At 36.7% G+C, this 18,964-nt stretch overlaps 1 protein-coding gene across 1 annotated transcript; it reads left to right on the top strand.

The window, feature by feature from the left end:
* Nucleotides 1–12,643: 12,643 nt before the first annotated feature.
* LOC143679175 (olfactory receptor 5M11-like) lies at nucleotides 12,644–13,519 on the top strand. Its single transcript, XM_077155808.1, has one exon. The coding sequence runs from the start codon at nucleotides 12,644–12,646 to the stop codon at nucleotides 13,517–13,519; it is 876 nt and encodes a 291-aa protein (XP_077011923.1).
* Nucleotides 13,520–18,964: the final 5,445 nt, after the last annotated feature.

Here is an 18,964-nt window from a genome sequence, read left to right as displayed (position 1 = left end):
TTTTCCCAGAATAAGAGATATGAAAATAAGATCTGAAACATGAGAAACATTGATCTCTCACTGTAGGAGAGAGGGAAGAGAAGACCTATGAGAAGAGAGTATTTATCACTGTCTTCACCTGGGAAAAAGCCTGGTGAGGTCATGGACATAAGAGAGATTAGCTAAAGTTGAGGAGATTAAAGGTACCAGTGTGAGTCAGAAGAGACCCCAAATCAAGAAGCTGATAGGAAGTCATATTGAGGATTTTGATCTTTAAACCAACACAAATGGAAGACGTTACCATGATGAGGATGTGTCATGACCAGATATCCTCAACATTCATTCTGGCTGCTGGCTAAGGAATGAATTGAAGAGGAACAAGGATTTCTTCTTAATTGGATACTCTGATACACTCCTTCCTCTGTCACCTGTTAAGAGGCTAACAAAGACTCATTAAGAAGTCCTAGAAAGAATGAATAACGGTTTTATTAACTGGAACCTCACCCTGTTAGGCAGAACAGTTTCAAACTCTCTTCCAAACAGAAATTTACATGTACACAATCATTCAACTTCAAGGCACTAGTGAAGTCTTACAAACAAGATTCTTTCAAAGCATGAATTTGTAATGAAAACTTCCTATCTCTATTTACACAAGAAACTACAAAGTCTCAGAACAGATACAGAAATAAATGTACTTCTTATTTCATCAGAAGTACAATATTATAGTCACCATTTTGACTTCTGTGTGCAACACAATTATACCACATATTCATCAAATTATATTTTAGTACCAAATTTTTGTCAAAAATATGAAGAGGTAAACTAAATCACAAACCAATGATCTGTGGATATATGTATATATTTTAAAAGCTACACTTTAGAGGCCCCAATTTCAAGAATCTGGGCTGTTTTCTCCTCTTTATCAAGGTTGGTATTGTGGTTTATTTGACTCGTAGGTTGTAGCAGAGGATGTAATGCATGAATTCCAAGCTTAGTTTCAAGAAACATTAAAAGCTTCTCTTCTCACTTTTGGAATCCTGCCACTACCAGATAGACAAAGTTGGGTTAGCTTTCTAGAAATCTAATCAGGTACATTCTGCTCCCAAAGCTGACAGAAAGCTGGTCCCCAGACTTGTGAGTGGGCCTATTGTAGATAATCTAGGACCATTTGTGTTCAAGTAATACATGCACATGAGCATCCCAGTTGAGAGCAGATGGGACTGGTATAGACAGAGAAGCATACTTAAAATGAATCTGATTTCAAATTCAAATTCTATCTCTTGAAAGCTCTGTATCTTGGAAAAATGTTTTAACAACTCCCAGTCTAAGTTTCCTCACCTCTGAAAAGGAAGAAACACCTTATAAGATAAGCTGAAATAAGTGAAATGGATATTTCAGTGTCTGACATATGATTATACTGCACAAAGTTATTTTTATTCTGAGTCAGAAGAATATGACCTGACTTATTTATAAAAGTTGATCATGTGGACGAAGCTAAGGTCATTTCCAGCAGGAAGCAATGTACACACCATGGGGCTGTCATTCAGATTCTTGCTAAATTCCCAAAATTGAATATTTTTGTCACATACTCATGTAATTTGACTAAGAAGTTCATTGGCCTTAGACTTAGAGGTCCTGTGATTAGGACCTAGCTCCAAAAGTAATCACCTGCATAATTTTAAGAATTTCACCTCTCTGCTCTGGATACAATTCACCCATAAGAAAAATTTGTTTCATCATTTTTCCAACATCAACCTCTTGTGATTCCAATATACTAAACAATCCTGTAAAATACATCATAAATATAAGAATAAATAAACTTAAATGTGAAAATATCATGTTGGAAACCAATTAATAATACTTTCATACATATGTATCCTTGCACACATAGAAAATTACCGCTATCTGCTCTGAAGCAAACAACTGAATGTATTGAAAACAACAGCATTGTTTTTCCTTGAAAATCTGCATACTTATAGTTTACCTAAACGTCAATCACATGAACTTGTGTATATCCTCCAACCTTTGTATTTATTGAGTTTTTATGTTCACATATCAGTGAATGACTCTTAATGCTTTGGAAATATGGTGCTTTTTAAGATCTAGATAAAAGCAAAATGTCCCGCCAAAATGCACATCTGTATAAACATTAACACTTTAGAGTATTTGCAAATTACCAGAATTATGTCCAGGAAATTTCTGGTAATGATACATTAAAAATCCCACAACAAGAAGATGCATAGATTTCTTTCCAGTATTAACCTTCTTTAATTTTAGGGGATGTGTAACAAATTTATCAAAATTAACATGTTTAAAACTTAATTTCTACATTTCACTGCCAAAAATTGATCTATTTCCCTACTCAATACTCCTCAAATTTCCAGGAAATCCTGGGGTCCTTATCTTTGTAATATATCCTAAATCTAATCAATCCTGAGTACCTCCACTGTTATGACCAATCCAAACACTATTAATTTTGATAAGCATATTGCAATAATCTCCTAACTGTAATACACCCTTATCCCTTGCTACCACCAGTCTGCAGTCTTTCTTTAAAAAATCAGGTCATGTTTCCTGTACTTATGAAAACAGAAGGAGCTCCCATTTTACTGGAAAGTGATGCCAAATTCCATAAAAATGACCTTTCATTTCCTGCTTTAGTGACCTCGGTTAACTGAACAGCCTCATCATCTAACACAGTTGCCTCTCATTCATTCTGCTTCAGACTTGCATGCTTCCTTGCTGTTTCTCAAAAATTCCAACTTTGTCCCAATATTAGAGATGTCAAACTTCTTGTTCCAGCTGACTGGCACATTATTCCCCCATATAATCCATGGCTCGCTCCCATTTCCTTTAAGATCCTTTCAGTGACAATTTTCTCAATTAGGCCCATCTTAATCATCTATTTACATTGTTACATGCCCCATCCTTACTACTTTGTTCGGACCCTGTTGCATTTTCCACCCCACCCCCATAACTATTATCTCCTTCTTACACTTGTTTATAATGTTAATTCATAATTTTTTCAGACAGGAATGCAAACCCTACAAGGACAGAGCAAACTATTTTGTTTACTGCTTAATCTCCAGAATCATGAACAGTTCCTAGCATATAACTGGTAGTTCATAAAACGTATTAGATGAACAAATGGGTAGTTATTTTCATATTTTCAAGCTGTTTATCACAAAGCACTTTCAACTTCTAACCTAGGTGAAAATATTCAGAGAATGCTGCATCCAGGTGGACTTTCTTTATGCCATAAGACTTATATGAAGGGAGAGTTAAAAAAATTGAGATAGAGAAATTGTTTCCCAAAACCTCAAATCCATCTTGAATTCAAAACAAATTGCAATTCACTTGAAAATGTGAAATGAAAGGTGCAATAAATATCAGAACCAAACTTGCTAAAGCATACTATGTTGAATGGCATCTCAAGATATGACTTCCCTTGCTCAAAACCTTTTCCTTTACTGGGAGTAATCTAAATTCTCCTATAATTCTCCTACTTCATGAAAAGCAATTGATCCCACTGGTACATGAAAATAAAGAACAGGGAATGAAAATATTATCTACTGCTAGCCTGGACAACCTGGACAATACAAAATAATCACTGTTAGAGTCATAAACAAGATCCTTGTTTTTTATTTTTCCTGTGGGAGTGAATATGTGAGGGACCCCATTGGTAACTCCCAGACTGAATTTCCAATTCTAGAGGAGGACAAGATCTACCATTGGCTGGAAACTTCTTTTTACACAGGAGCACATGAGCATCTAAGTGAAGGTGTGTGCACATATGTGGCTGTGTATGTATGTGTGTCTATATATGTGTTTGGCATAGGAGTGATCCTTTGAGATCAACCCCATTCCTAAATTCAGCTGAGGGTACAGAAAGCCCAAAATGTTTAATTACCCCTGATCTCAGGTATCTACCCTCAGTCAGAAAGACAGTGTCCTGGAAATGACACTCTTTTCCCTCTCCTTTGTTGCTTTGCTTACCTTTCCTGCACATATGTGTATTTCCCCAAAAGTCCTTTGAGATTGCTTCTGAACAGCCCCTAGAAATATTTAGCTCCATCTCCAAAGGCTGATTTAGAATTCTTCATTCTCCATGGACTTAAATGGAATTAAATTGCATTTTGGGTATGTTATATTAACTATGATATAATGAAACAAGGGATAGTTTATTAATTTTATGCATCAAAATATAGATTGGTAATGTAGCTAATAATAGGAATTTTCCAAATTTGTACCATCAGCACCCTTAGTAAGAAAGCTGCTCACTAAATTAAAGGGGATTGCACAAACACATGTCAAGTTACTATTGTTGATTCTGTACAGCTCTCTCATTCAATCAAGTGTTTGAAGAAATCATTAACCTCTGCACTTTCCCAAGGGATGCAGTGTCCATTTTGTTCATTATCTGGCCTGAGCATTTTTGAAAGGAGCATTTTTTAAGAATTCCACTTGAATCATCAGAAAATAATTATCCTCATTCTAGGGATCAAATAATGATATCTAATATAAACATTCTGTTTTATTCTGTCCATATTCACCCAAAACACTCTCTGAGGCTAGGTAAATAACTGAAGTCTGTTTACCTTGACCCTATGGGCCCACAGATTGATTCAATCAATCCGTATCAGGAGTGTGGACCTCAGTGGTGTTTTTCAAACTGTGGAGATTAATGACACATCAGAAGTAAACAATAATTTCAAAAAGTACAGTGTATACTCTTAAAATGTACTTCAAAATTTATTGATTTTTGTGTATATGTTATATTATGAAATAAAAAATTCTTGGAGATGAGTGGCACAAGTCTCTCCAAGAACATCAACTAGTTGCATCCTTCTACCCCATAATGTCAACAATGATTTTCTAGATGAAGAAGTTAGGCAAGTCATTGTCCAAATATTACTGAAGATTGGGAGAAGGATCAAATGAGAGAGAGGAGTTATAACAGAGAAGATAGGATTTAACAAATATTGTGAATACTGAATCATTATATTGATATTTCTTTTTTAGTCTCTAGTATATTGGTAGAGCTAGAAGGAAATACTTGAAATTGTGGAACTGTAACCCATGCCATGCTTTGAAACTCGCTCAACTTCTTGTTAAGCAGTACTTTGAAATTTATCACTTTTCTGAATATATGTCATATTTCACAAGAAAAAATGTTTTAAAATGATGGATTGTGTGTTTCCTCAGAAAATGGCTACAAGATATCCAGTGAATTCTTGGAGGAAGTTATACAATATGCATCTTGGCTTAGGGTCTTTCGTTACAGGTTGTTGACTTTTCTTTTGGCCAAGGAATTTGCACTTCCCTATCAGTTAAGGGCTCTGGGCATGTAAAGGGTCTTAGGTTATAGTATTATACAGTGGCTATAATTCCCTCATAGGATATAATCTAGTTTTCATATAAAACATAACATAAAAATGTATTTTTCTTCATCACAAGGAAATTGACACATCGGTTGGTTTTCTGTCTATAAAACTCCTTAGATACCACTTGATTGATGAGTCATTGCTAAAGATATCAGCACAAGAAAACACATTGATTACCAACTTGATTTTATGGTTTATCTTTGTAATTGTCCCTATCTGTCTTTGAGAGTTACACATTGCCACCTGGCTTCTGCCATTGTGGGAATCCAATTTTACTGAAGCTTCCAGTCATTCCTAGAGTACTTATGTTAACCACTACAAAGCTGTACCAGGATTCTGATGACCCACTCAGCAGTGTATTTCTTAATGCCTTGGTAAAATCAGCATCCTTGGACCCTGGCAGAACACATTGAGAAGTGCTGGGTGATGGTTATGCAGGCGCAGAACACATTACAATAATGGATCATTTGAGTATCTATTTCCCTCCACCGTAAACTTCTTCTTAAATGTATGTCAGGTTGATCTATCATTTTGATATCACTATGGTAGATACTTTGAATGTAAGACTCAGTGAACAATCAAAGCACGTTATTAATATTCTTTCATGGATTCATACTTTCACTTTAATTAAAGAATTAAACAAAATAGAATTTTATGGTTCAGAGGGGCAAATGCAGTTCAGAGTTCATTCTGTAGGTTACTCATTGAAATTTCAGGCAGATATCAGAAATTTGCAGTGTGTAAAGCCCTGGGCAGCAATATTCCTCAAAGTCCTGTGGACAACTGGACACCAGAAATAGAACAGAAGAGATAATTCAGTAAACTTTCTAACCTCAAAGAATTTGGATCACCACGAATATCCACCAGTCACAAACAATTAGTGACTTTTTCATTTTCTTTCAAAAACCCTTCCCTGGAAGAACCAAGACAGGACACAATTTGTGTTGCTACCTTAATCTATCTATCCCTGAGTTGCAATTCTAAGATGCCAAAAAATGCTTTTCTTGTCTTGCAGCCTAGATTGCTATTTCTTGATTGGTATTGCTTGGTGTTAGAAGTGGGATCTGAGGAGCCCACGAAGTGGACTCTAGCACCACTGATGGATTTATGGAAATCTACTTTTAATTGCTCCTAGTGCCTCTGTCTGATACCTGAGGGCCCAGGTTCCTGTTAGTGATTCCTCTTGGTAATGAACTTCTGTCTCTTTGTTTGCGGATCTGGCTGTTCTTTGGATGTCTTCTGTCAAAGACTATTGAAGCTTTGGTTCTATTATTTAGGCTGGTAGCTGCAGTTCTTTTCTGGATTAGAATCTTTGTTCTTTTGGTTTTAGCTGCTGACAGCAGCCCTTTTATCCATTTAAACATTTGTTCTTCTGGTTTGGTCTTGTGGCAGGAGTCCTTTTTTGTTTGCCCTTTTGGTATACATGGAAAATTTCCTTGCCTGATGAGTATGTGAATGGAGCTTTTAAAAATATGCATTTTGTTTATGAACTTTTTTCAGTTTAAGGAGGTCATCCTAACAATCAATTGACCTGTGTGGTAGTTAGATTCAGTTGTTAATTTAGCGAGGTGAAGGCACCTAGTTCTGTTCCTGTGGACATGAGCCAATGGTACTTGAACCTCATTTGTTGCTGATGACATCTGAAGTTGGCTAGGAGGCGTGCCTGCTGCAATGAGTGATGTTTGGCTTAGTTGGCTGGTGCTTGAATGAGAGAGCACAATGAAGCACAGCCCAAGCAGCTCAGCATACCTCATCTTAGCACTTGCAGCTCAGCCCAGGCCTTTGGAGATGAAGAAAGGAATCACCCCAGGGGAGTTGTTGAAACCCAGAGGTCTGGAGAGAAGCACAACAGAGATTACCCTGAGCCTTCCCACATAAGAATGGACCTCAGATAAAAGTTAGCTGCCTTTCCTCTGAAGAACTAATGAAATAAATCCCTTTTTATTAAAAGCCAATACATTTCTGGTTTGTTGCATTCCAGCAGGTAGAAAACTAGAACAACCTTTGTTCTGACTGTGCTTAATCAAGCAATTATTTGGGTGGGCATGAATGGAAATAAAAAGGCTAATAGAGTGCCTGCCACATTAATTTTTTGTTGTTGAGAAATATCCACATACATGCAGTTTGTCTATATTATATAATCAATGGCTCACAATATCATCACATGAATGTGTATTCTTCACCATATTTAGAACATTTCCATCACTCCAGAAAGCCAAGTAAAAAGAATAGAAAGGACTTATATATCCCATCCCTTACCCTTTTATTGACCTTCAGTATTTCAATTTACTCAATTTTTAATCTTTGTGATCCCTATAATTTATTTATTTTGTACCTTTTAAAATTATTATTGTGGAATAATGCAAAGAACTAAGAATATTTTTAATCTGGTTATGTATCATTTTTATATTATATTATATTGTGTTGAATTATAAAATAAATTATTATTATTCATGAATGGACTGTTAATATTATTAATTTTTATATCATATATGAATACACTGATCATTATGTCAAATACTTATTTAAGATCATTGTTCCTCTAAATTTACCCATCTTTGTCAAGGATTCATCGACTCTCTCACTGTTCTTTTTGTGTCTCACTTTTCCTCTGGTTTAGATTTCTTCCACGTGATATTCACCCTTAATTAGGTTTTTCAGTAAGAATTTTTGTAATATAAATTGCCTGTATTTTCCTGAAAATGTTTTTTTTATTTCATTCCTTAAGAAGAATTCATTTGCATGTAGAAATCTAGACTGGAAAATTTTTACTTTCAATGGAAAGCATTATTTCCTTTTCTGGCTTCTATTAATTTCCTATACATTATAACTGTAATGCCAGGCTATTTCTTATTACTCTGTAGGAAGATATCTTTTTTCCTGGTTGCTTTTAAATACTATTTTTTAATGTAATCTTCTGTTTCAGTTTCCATCTAGGTTAATATTGCTTATATTTATCCCTTTCTATTTTAATGCCTTCTTGGCTGATTTCTCTGAATAAGTCATAGCTTGTTTTTACTTGTTCCCCAATATCAAGTACTTCTAATTTGTATGAGTTTTTTATATTATGATTCGAATATGATTGTATGACTGCATCATCTTCCCAACTTTCTGCCCCAAAAGATCATAATCCACATCTGTATTGAGTCATCAGCATTTATCCTGAAATTTAGAAAACTTAGAATATAGATGGTCCCTAATATTTATTCATTGCATTAGTAAGCTATCATTATACCCTTTGCATTTTAGTTCAATGCATGCTCTATTTGCCAATAATTTCCAATATGATCATCTTAAACTCACCATCTAAAACTTGATTGTGAGACTTAAAATATGCATGGCTCATCCTTCCCTCAATGAGGCAGCAATTCTTTGAGGACTCTAATCACCATTTGGCTTTCTCTTATGCTTTGAATAATGGTGGCACAGTGACATAAGACTGGCATTCCCTGAATATTTGTAAAATACACAAATCAATGAATGGAAGATGAATGGATGGATGGATGGTTGGATAGTTGCAAGCCTTTTTACTCAGAGAGTGTTAAGTATTTTGTGATCTTGACAAATTTTTATGCCAAACTATCAAAATCTTAATTTCAAGGACTATTTCTTGGCCTGTTAGATCCCACCCTCACCACTTTGCAGTTATATATATCAGGAAACACTATTTAAACTTTATTTCTGTTCCTCTTTGGTAAAATGGAAATAACAGTACTAACCACCTCATGTTCTCAAGTGACTACTAAGTGAGCTGAGGCTTATAAAATACTAACCCAAAGTCTAGTACAAATATAATATTAAATGACTATTATTTTAATTAATTACCACAGTTCTGTTTTATTTTCTGTGGTTTCTTAAACACAGTAGTATCTCATTCCATATTTGCTCCCTACAGAATTTTTCTGAGGGTAAGTGATTGTGCTCAAAAAAAAGATACCTGAGAGGACAAAATTGTTTGTTATATATTTGTTGCATTGAATGACCATTGCACACTCTTCATGTGCAAATGTTTGTTGATCAATTATTTTCTAACAGGAAGTGTGCTAGAACCAGAGACCACAGTTCTTTACATAAGAGGTTTATGGTCTAGTGGAGGAAATAAACACATACACTTATAATTGAAAGAGAGTGTGCTACCTGCTTTGACAGAGATAAGAGCAGAGTTCTGTAGATGGTTGGGGGCACTGGTGGATATCAAGCTCAAATATGTGCAGACAGAGAAGGCTTCCTTTTAGAAGACTTCAATCTGAAACTTTGTTAATAAAGAAAGCAACTTGGATCTTGTGAGAATAAGAAGGGCTGACTGAGGGAAGCTGAGGAAGCAAACTTTTCTAAATGTTGAAGGAAGAAAGGAAGAACTAGAATTATAATAAGGCTGAAGAATTGTAACTGCATACAAATCAGAAATCAATCTTCTCCATATATGACAACAGGGATTATAATCAAACCCTCTGTTTTGCTAGTAACGTGGCTATAGGTAAATCGAACATTTGTTTCCGTAGTGGAAAGTTGAAAGATGGGTATATACCTAATAGTATTATTTCAAGAAATAATCCAAACTAGATATGTGAAAGTACTTGGCTGATAGGATGTGCTCCTCAAAGCTTTAACTGAATTACACTTTTTCACAGTCTTACTTATGGTTTAAGTTTACCAAAACTTCTAGATCATCGAGGAAACTCCTAAAAAGAGCTCTGAATTACAGGAGAACAGATAATTTTAAGATAAAAGAAAACCCCAAAAAGTAGACCATCATCAAAATGTCAAGGTGAGGGCAGGTCACAGTGGCTCAGCAGGTAAGAGTGCTTGCCTGCCATGCCCGAGGACCCGGGTTTGATTCCCGGTGCCTGCCCATGTTAAAAAAAATGTCAAGGCGAAACTTCTTTGTGCCCCTTTCATTGGATGTTAGAATCAATTCTGGTAAGTTTGATATTACAGTAATGCACTGAGGCATATGATTAACTACCAGATCCCAGAGTACTCCAATTAAACCCAAGAGGGATGATGCATGAGGCAACCTTTATAGCTGCTACTCCTCAGCTCTTCTGAGATTTGCTTTAAAGGGTGAGTCTCCACCTCCCATTTCCTGGTATAAATTCAATTGCATTTTACATTGGCATCAGGAAAATTCCTTAATCAGAGTTTCAGGAAACAGGTGCAAATCATATTCTGAAGTAAGTTTTATGAGTTTTTACTATGTCCACTTTTAGTCAAGAGGAATTGTATTAGTGTCATGCACTGAAGTTTACAGATGATATGACTTTACCCTCTTTAGAAATCAGGTTTTCTCTGACTTTGAAAATCACTGGGGTATAAGAATGTTGGATTTTCTCTTTGAAATGACACCTGCCCTTCTCTCAGTTCCTGGGGGCAAAGAAGAAGAGAGAGGGCTCAGCTATGAAAAATTTTAACTGTTTCTAAAAGCATTCATTCTAGGCTGATTTTACACCAGGCATTTTTCTAAACACTCAAACTGAATTAATTATTTTATTCCCTCTGATGATCTAATTTCCCACTTCACAACTGAGAAAATGAAAAACAAACAGATAACATAGTTTGCCACTATCACAAGTTTGTCACTGCTGGAGCCAGAACCAGTATCACTAGCTGGCATTGGTTTCCTGAAATTCTGCCTTTCTAAATACTAAATTATTGTCTCCTTAGACTTCCAAGATTATAGAATAGGATATTCATAACATAATCTGCTTCAATTATTTTTCCAAGTTTGCGAGTGAGCTAAAAGTTACCCTGTTTTATTCAGAGAGTTAGTTCATGGCAGATGTGTATATAGGTTCTCAGTTCCATTCAGAACGTCTGCTCACTTGAGGGAATTCTGTGAGCATAGGAAGGTCAGAGTTTTGCTATAGAGAGCCACTGGCTATTTGCATCTGATTAGAATGACTACCCCAGTGATGAGCTGAGCATTACACAGTGCCCACCTCTAATGAAGGTTGATGCAGCTCAGGGCTACATGGGTCAAAATTCACACAACACATTCTTCTGACTCTCAGACTCATATCTCAGCTGGGAACACCATCTGTGCACTGTTTCCAACATTCACTGGCTCTAAGGAATTGACATTATCTTCTATTTGACTCTAAGCACCTTTGCTCTTCAGTTCTATCATTTCTTTTCCTTTATCATCTTTTAGAACATTTCTAAATTACCACTGCAAGAAGAAAGAAGAGAGTACCATGAGAAGATGGACATAGCCCCATGTATTCTCCTTTCCCTAAGAGAAAGTCATTTCAAAAATCAATTAAAAGTCAGCTTGTGTTTATTTGCCATTCCCTATGGCATAGAGTGCATACATCTCTGAAGAAAACATTATTTGCCTATTTAATTTTTACTGCATATCCCCATTTCTACTGCATTAAAGAGCTATGTTTACAAGGAGTTTAAGTCACTTTAAGGTTGCTCTGTAAACTGTAACTGATTATTATGTCTTCACTGTTCATTTCAAACATGTTGTTCATCCACCTTTGCAAGTGTAAATTGACGAAGTGATATTTTCACACTGCAATCCTCTTGGCCAAATTTACTTTTGGAGTAACCTATTTCCTCAGAATATGTACATGCAATCCTCTGCTTTTTTTTTTTTTTTGTAACAGAGTTGAAACCTCCATTACTTTCCCTGAAATCAGGCTTATAAGATTTTTCTTTCATCCCTTTGAACAATATTATCCAGGACCATCTCTAGATGCAAAGGAACCAGGGAAAGTAAAAACTCTGCTCAGCACACACATATGTATGTGAATTTCCTAGGAATGGGCTTGGATAAGTAATCTTATAATTGGTGCAGGCAATCTGGAGCCCTTATGTTCTTTGTAGAATTTATGAATGTCCATTATCCTCTCAGGAATCCATGGTTTCACTGAATTTTTTTCAAAAAGTTCATGTTAAAATTAAAACAAAAGCAGCATAAGAACCATTCTTCTGATGACTATTTCTCTAAGAATTTCTCAACTCTGTCTTTTTTCCAAAAATATTATTTTCAAATTAGCATTTAATTGAAGGACCTATAAAATTCATCTGAAGTTTTAGTCCTTTCAGATGACATCCACATTATTTTGAAACAATTCACTAGAGGCTTCTTTCTCCTATTGTTTGTGTGGGTTTATGTCCTGGGGGAGATTTTCCCCTGCTGCTGCAATATTCCCATTGGCAGCATCTAGGACCTGGCTTCTTAATGAGGGTGAGACTAGTTCAGTTTCACAGAGCCCTGTGCACAGAAAGTTGGTTTAATGGTCTTTATTTTCATTTGCTTCAAGATGCAGGAAATGCTAATTAAAAATGGCAGTGAAATAACAGAATTCATTCTTCTGGGGCTTTCAGATCACCCAGAACTCCAGCCTCTCCACGTTGTGTTGTTTCTGGTTGTTTACCTCATCACCATCTTTGGCAATCTGGGCATTGTAGCATTAATCAGAATGGACTCTCACCTTCACACACCCATGTATTTCTTCCTCACCAACATAGCCTTCGTGGACTTGTGCTACACCTCCAATGCAACTCCACAGATGCTGAGAGCTTTCTTATATGAGAAGACCATTTCCTATGCTGGCTGCTTAACCCAGTGTTATGTTTTCATTGCACTCCTCCTTACTGAGTTCTATATGTTGGCAGCCATGGCATATGACAGCTATGTGGCCATATGCAACCCATTGCACTTCAGTGTGAAAATGTCCAGGAGAGTCTGCCTCTGCCTGGTCACATTTTCTTATGTCTATGGCTTCTCAGGTGGTCTCTCCCAGGCCATCTTGACCTTCCACTTGAGATTCTGCAAATCCAACATCATCAACCACTTCTACTGTGCTGACCCACCCCTCATTAAGCTTTCTTGTTCTGAAACTTATGTCAAGGAACATGCCTTGCTCATGTCAGCTGGCTTCAACCTCTCCACTTCCCTCACCATCATCCTGGTGTCTTATGACTTTATTATTGCTGCTATACTCAGTATCAACCCAGCTGAAGGAAGGCACAAGGCTTTTGCTGCCTGTGGTTCTCACATGATGGCTGTCACCCTATTTTATGGGACACTCTTCTGCATGTCTGTAAGACCACCAACAGATAAGACTGTTGAGGAATCCAAAGTAATAGCTGTCTTCTACACCTTTGTAAGGCCAGTGCTTAATCCATTGATATACAGTTTGTGAAATAAAGATGTAAAGCAGGCTTTGAAAAGTATCCTCAGATGATATGTGGTCACTAAGATGGCAATGCCTGCAGTTCACAATAAACCATAATTATAAACCTTTCACTCAAATGTATTTGCATTTTGATGATGAAATGTGTTGTTTGCTATGGATATGTCTCTTGTGTTTCAGCTAACATTCTAAGACCCAATGAATAAGGAGCTACATTTAAATCTAAGCTCTTACTCTCCAACTTGTGGTCCACAAACCTGCACCATCATCATTGCCTCAGATCTTGATATAAATGCAGAATCCCATTGTATACAAATCTGAATTTTAAACAAATCCCTGGATTTTTACACTTCTTAAAAATTGATGTCCCAAGTTCCCTACTTGTATACCTTGGTACATTGGTGTGTTCTGATGGCTTACAAAGTAAACATTATGACCACTCTCTTAGTTCAATTCCTTGCATTTCATTTATTCTCATTCTGTTCTATTTTGAGGACTTTTTAAGGAACATCTCCCTCCACTCTTTTTGAGAAAAAGCAGAAATGATGGTTCCTGATGGTGGTTTCCTGTTTCTGAAGAAAATGCTTTTATAGTGGGGAGATTAGCAATGGGAAAAGAAATGGGGGTCAGATTCAACTTTGTGGATCTGGGTCAGTAGCTACAGGGTTCCACCTCCTCCTCTGGCTCTCCAGTCTAGGGAGAATGCTTTTGCTATCACCCTCATTTGAAAACCTTGGAATAATTTGTGGTGAGAAGAAGGTCTAAATTGAACATAGAGAGTGATATTTCTTCATTAAATTATTGTTGAAATTTACCAGTGAAATTGTAAGGTCTACTGTTTCCATTGTGTTTTTTTCTGTGAATTCATTTTTTAATAGATAAAGCTCCACTAATATATGCTTTCTTATGTGTGTTTACATAATTATTGTGGTCTTTTAAGAAACCTGTTCATTTAATCTATGCTTATATATGCATTAGCATAATTTTTAAAATAATTTCTCCAATATCCTTTCTTTAATTCAGCAGAGAAAAAATTTATTGGACACACATTTGAGAAGACATACAGGCACTCACAAAGACAGAGGTGAGGAAGATGAGAGGGTATAGGCAATGTGAACCTTTTGCTTTTATACATTAGCTTTACTTTCTTCCCTGCCCTTTTCCTTGTTCATAGCTTTGTTCCTACCCTCCTTCCTCTCTAGGGCAATGTCTGGTGGTAGATAGTGCATTTTGGTGGGTTGGTTGGTTCCAATCTTCTCTGTAGATGGATAACCTATGTGGCTTTTTCTGGCTCCATATTGCCCTGTGGATGACTCAGGTAGGGGTCATTTAGCTCCAGTTGGAGCTAATGTTTGCTGCTGGGTGTTTCCCATTAGTGTGTACCCCCTGGACAGAGTATCTATGGGGACATAGGCCTTCTTGACCTTGATTAATCATTTTTGCTGAAGTCCCTCTCTCCCTTTTCAGGTCCTTGTTCCAGCCTGACTCAGCTTCCGACTTAGAGAGTTTCCATCTCTTCATTTTAAGGGGTGCTGATGAATGAGGGTCTGTCTTCTGATTGCTCCTGGCTTATCAGGGTGCAAAGGTTCTGTTTGACTTGGTATAGAACTTTCTGTCTATCTTATTTAAACTGATAAGGAAGGAGTCCAGATGGTTGCTTGGAATTGCTGAAAATATTTGCATCAGCATTGGTTTGGTGTGAAAGATTTCTAGTCAAGAAGAAATAAATTTGATGAGAAACTTAAACATGCAAAGGCTGATTGTGGTAGTTAGATTAAGTTGTCAACTTGGCCAGGTGAAGGCACCTAGTTTTGTTGCTGCAGACATGAGCCAGTGGTACGTGAGCCTCATCTGTTGCTCGTTACATCTGTAATTGGCTAGGAGGTATGCTTGCTGCAGTGAATGATATTTGAGTTAACTGGCTGGTGCTTAAATGAGAGAATCCAATGCAGCACAGCCCAAGCAGCTCAGCATTCCTCATCTCAGCACTTGTGGCTCAGCCCAGGCCTTTGGAAATTCAGGCAGAAATCACCCTGGGGAAGGTTGCTGTAACCCAGAGGTCTGGAGAGAAGGCCAGCAGAGAACATCCTGTGTCTTCCCACATAAGAAAGAACCTCAGATGAAAGTTAGCTGCCTTTCCTGTGAACAGCTAACAAAATAAATCCCCTTTTATTAAAAGCCAATCCATCTCTGGTGTGTTGCATTCCAGCAGCTAGCAAACTAGAACACTGAACATTAGCAAGAGGAAAGAAGTGAGTGGGCCTAGGAGAGGCATTAGTCAATTGAGACTACTGAAGAGGGGAGGAGATGGCTATTGCTCAGTTTCAAGAGTGAATCCCAGCTGGGATTTGTCCCTGCTTAACATGGGAATAAGATGGCATATGTGATAAGTTAAGGGGTGCAGGATAAAGCTTAGAAGGGACTTGGTTGATTGGGTTGTGACTTTGGCTGTTGTGTTGGCCCAGTTATTTTCTAGAGCAGTGTTAGTAATATTTCTTTGATGGAAGGCAATGAATTGCCACTATTTTTGTTGGTAAGAGCATGGCACTTAAGAAATTGGCAGTAAATGAGTGGGTATTTCTTGGCAGTTTTTAATTGAGGTTTTGATTTTATAAAAAAAGGGTTGTTCTTATCATGATGCTGTATTAACATACAAGTCTAGGAAAGCATATATTTTATCAGTGTAGAGATTTAGTTTTTTCCTTTTTCCTAGTTTTAGAGTTCAGGAAAGGCAATTAGTTTTGCTTTCTGAGCTAAATTCCCTGCAGGTAAGGCTTTGGCTTCACTTTTTGCTTGGCGGACTATCACATATCTTTGCTCTTTTTTTTGGTGAACATAGCTACTTTTAGAAATAAAATATTTGGCAAACTACATAAGAAGTTCCATTGTGTTTTACCTTTACAAACTTACTAGGGTTAAGTTAATTAACAGTATGATTTATATACTTGCCTTGTTTCTCTTTTAAAGTTCTTTTATTCAAGATTAAGTTTTGACTTACTGCTGACCACTTGCACTTTTAGCGACTCCTAAGATTAAAATAGTGTAACAGACAAGTAAATTTGGTTGTTCCCATGATCTATAACTTTTAACATTATTCAGATCAGTATTAGGATAGACTATTGTGAAGTTTTTAGGAATTTTAAAGAATTTCTAAATATATGAATAACATTTCACCAATGGAAATTAAGCTAATATAGAGCAGAAAATCTTTTTTACTACTTCTGAAACACATTTTAGGTAATATGTTGAACTATTTTAGCAGCTCAGTTTTACAAGGTGGGAGAAGAAATCCTTCATAAGAAAAATAAGACTTGTCTTTTGAAATAAAGGATGTTATACTATATCTTAGCATAACAAAGATATAATTTTGATATGATTTAGAATATTAATCTTTTAGACAGAGTATTTGGACAGTTTCTTCTCCCCAGTTGTCATGGCAGGGCCTGTTGGAAACACTAACTGTGGAAAAAGAAGCAGTTTCTACTAGGAACAAGTGAAGGTAACTCAACCCATCTCCAATTGCTGTTTTAATGAATAAGTTTAGATTACTGCTGAATATAAACTCCTAGCACAGATCAAACCAGATAAAGCAGAAAAGTAATGCAATTGTGTCTCCTGGAGTAAAGGAAACAGGACTGATGAAGAAAGGAGAGGAGGCTTTAGGGGTTGACTGTGCTCAGAATACTGGAAAGGGGTCATGTACCGAGAAAAGGGGCACATAGAACTGTGTACCTGCTGGCTCTTGACTGGCAAAACCTGGGGTCTGGGGCAACTGGCTCTGAAAAGGTATATATATATATATATATGCTTTTAAAAAGTATTCTAAGTAGATAATTAGAGGAAGTCTCAAGCATTTTCAGCAGTCAATGCTGAGATAGGCAAGGGCTGAGTTAAGACAGTTCTGAAAAACAAAGTAGGAAACCAAGTGAAGGAGATAATTTCCTAAAGGACATTTCTTCCCCAAGAAAAAGAGGTGGGGCCCAGCTCAAATAGTAGCCTTCTATCAGAGATTTCAGACCCCCAGAGATGGAAATCAGAAACAGCTTAAGCTTGCTTTTCACCTCAGACTTTGTTTCAACCACGCTCCTGGCAGGCTGAGCGTTAAAGGCTCCAAGCCAATTTTTACTTGGAGCTAGTGGGGAGCTGTGGGCTGAAAAGTGCCACTTGCTGGGTAGATTTGGAAAAGCCCACAGTCTAGTGGCTAGATAAGTATGTCAGACAACCTGCCATGTCTCATCCTTAAAGTAACAGACCTGGGCATGCCTTCTCTGGGAAAATCTGATGGTGTCAATCATATCTGGGGAGACTAACCTCAAAAAAAGTTCCACAAAACAAGGCAAAAACAGAAAAAAGGAACTGAAAAATTGTGATCAGGTAAACAGAAGTCAGAATTACTGGAATACTTGAACTGAATGCCAAATAACAGATAGAAAACAAAACCCAACCAACAAAGAAAATAAAGGAAAAATAGAGTGTAAAGAACCTCCAGAAAAAAACTGATCAAGGAAATCTGATGCCTTGACACCAGCAAAAATTATAATTCATACTAGGAAAAGTGAAGATATGGCCCAGTCAAATGGACAAGCTAACACTTTAAATGAGATATAGGATTTGAATCAACTAATTAAAGATGTGCAAACAAGACTGCTAAATCAATTTTAAAAAATCAAAGTAATGAATTGAGGGAAGGTATGGCAAAAGGGATGAAGGACACAAATAAGAAATTAGGCAACTATATAGAAGATGTTAAAAACTTGGGGAAAATGGCCAAGCATATGGAATGTAATGTATAACAGAAGAGATGGAAAACACAATGATGACTTACAACAACAGATTTGAAGAAGCAGGATTAAGGAATAGTGAACTTCAGTGCAGGGCATCTAAAATTCTACACACAAAAGACTAGATAGGGGAAAGAATGGGAAAATATGAGCAGGGTCTCAGGGGACTGAATGACAGCATGAAACACATGAGTATATGTGTAATAGATTCTCAGAAAGACAGGAGAAGGGAAAATGGGCAGAAAGAATACTGGAAGAAAGTAAACACTGACAACTTCCCATCTCTTATGAATGACATAAAATTAAAGACCCAAGAAGTGCAGCGTTCCCCAAACAGAAGAGATCAAAATAGACCTAATCCAAAACACTTACTAATCAGATTGTCAAATGTCATAAACTGAGAGAGAATTCTGAAACCAAGAAGAGAAAAGCAATCCATCACATGCAAGGGAAGTTCAGTAAGACTATGTGAGGATTTCTCAGAAGATCTCATGGAGACAAGATGGTACTGGTATGATATATTTAAGATACTGAAAGATAAAAACTGCCAAGCAAGAATTCTATACCTGGCAAAACTTTACTTCAAAAATAAGGAAGAGTTTCAAATATTTTTAGAGAGATACTGTGAGAGTTTCTGAACAAGAGACCTACTCTACAAGAAATACCAAAGGGG

This window comes from Tamandua tetradactyla, chromosome 4 (assembly GCF_023851605.1).
Source record: "Tamandua tetradactyla isolate mTamTet1 chromosome 4, mTamTet1.pri, whole genome shotgun sequence".
Lineage (NCBI taxonomy): Eukaryota > Metazoa > Chordata > Mammalia > Pilosa > Myrmecophagidae > Tamandua > Tamandua tetradactyla.
Note: the sequence above shows the minus strand (reverse complement) of the source record. Positions and strands in the feature narration are given on the sequence as shown.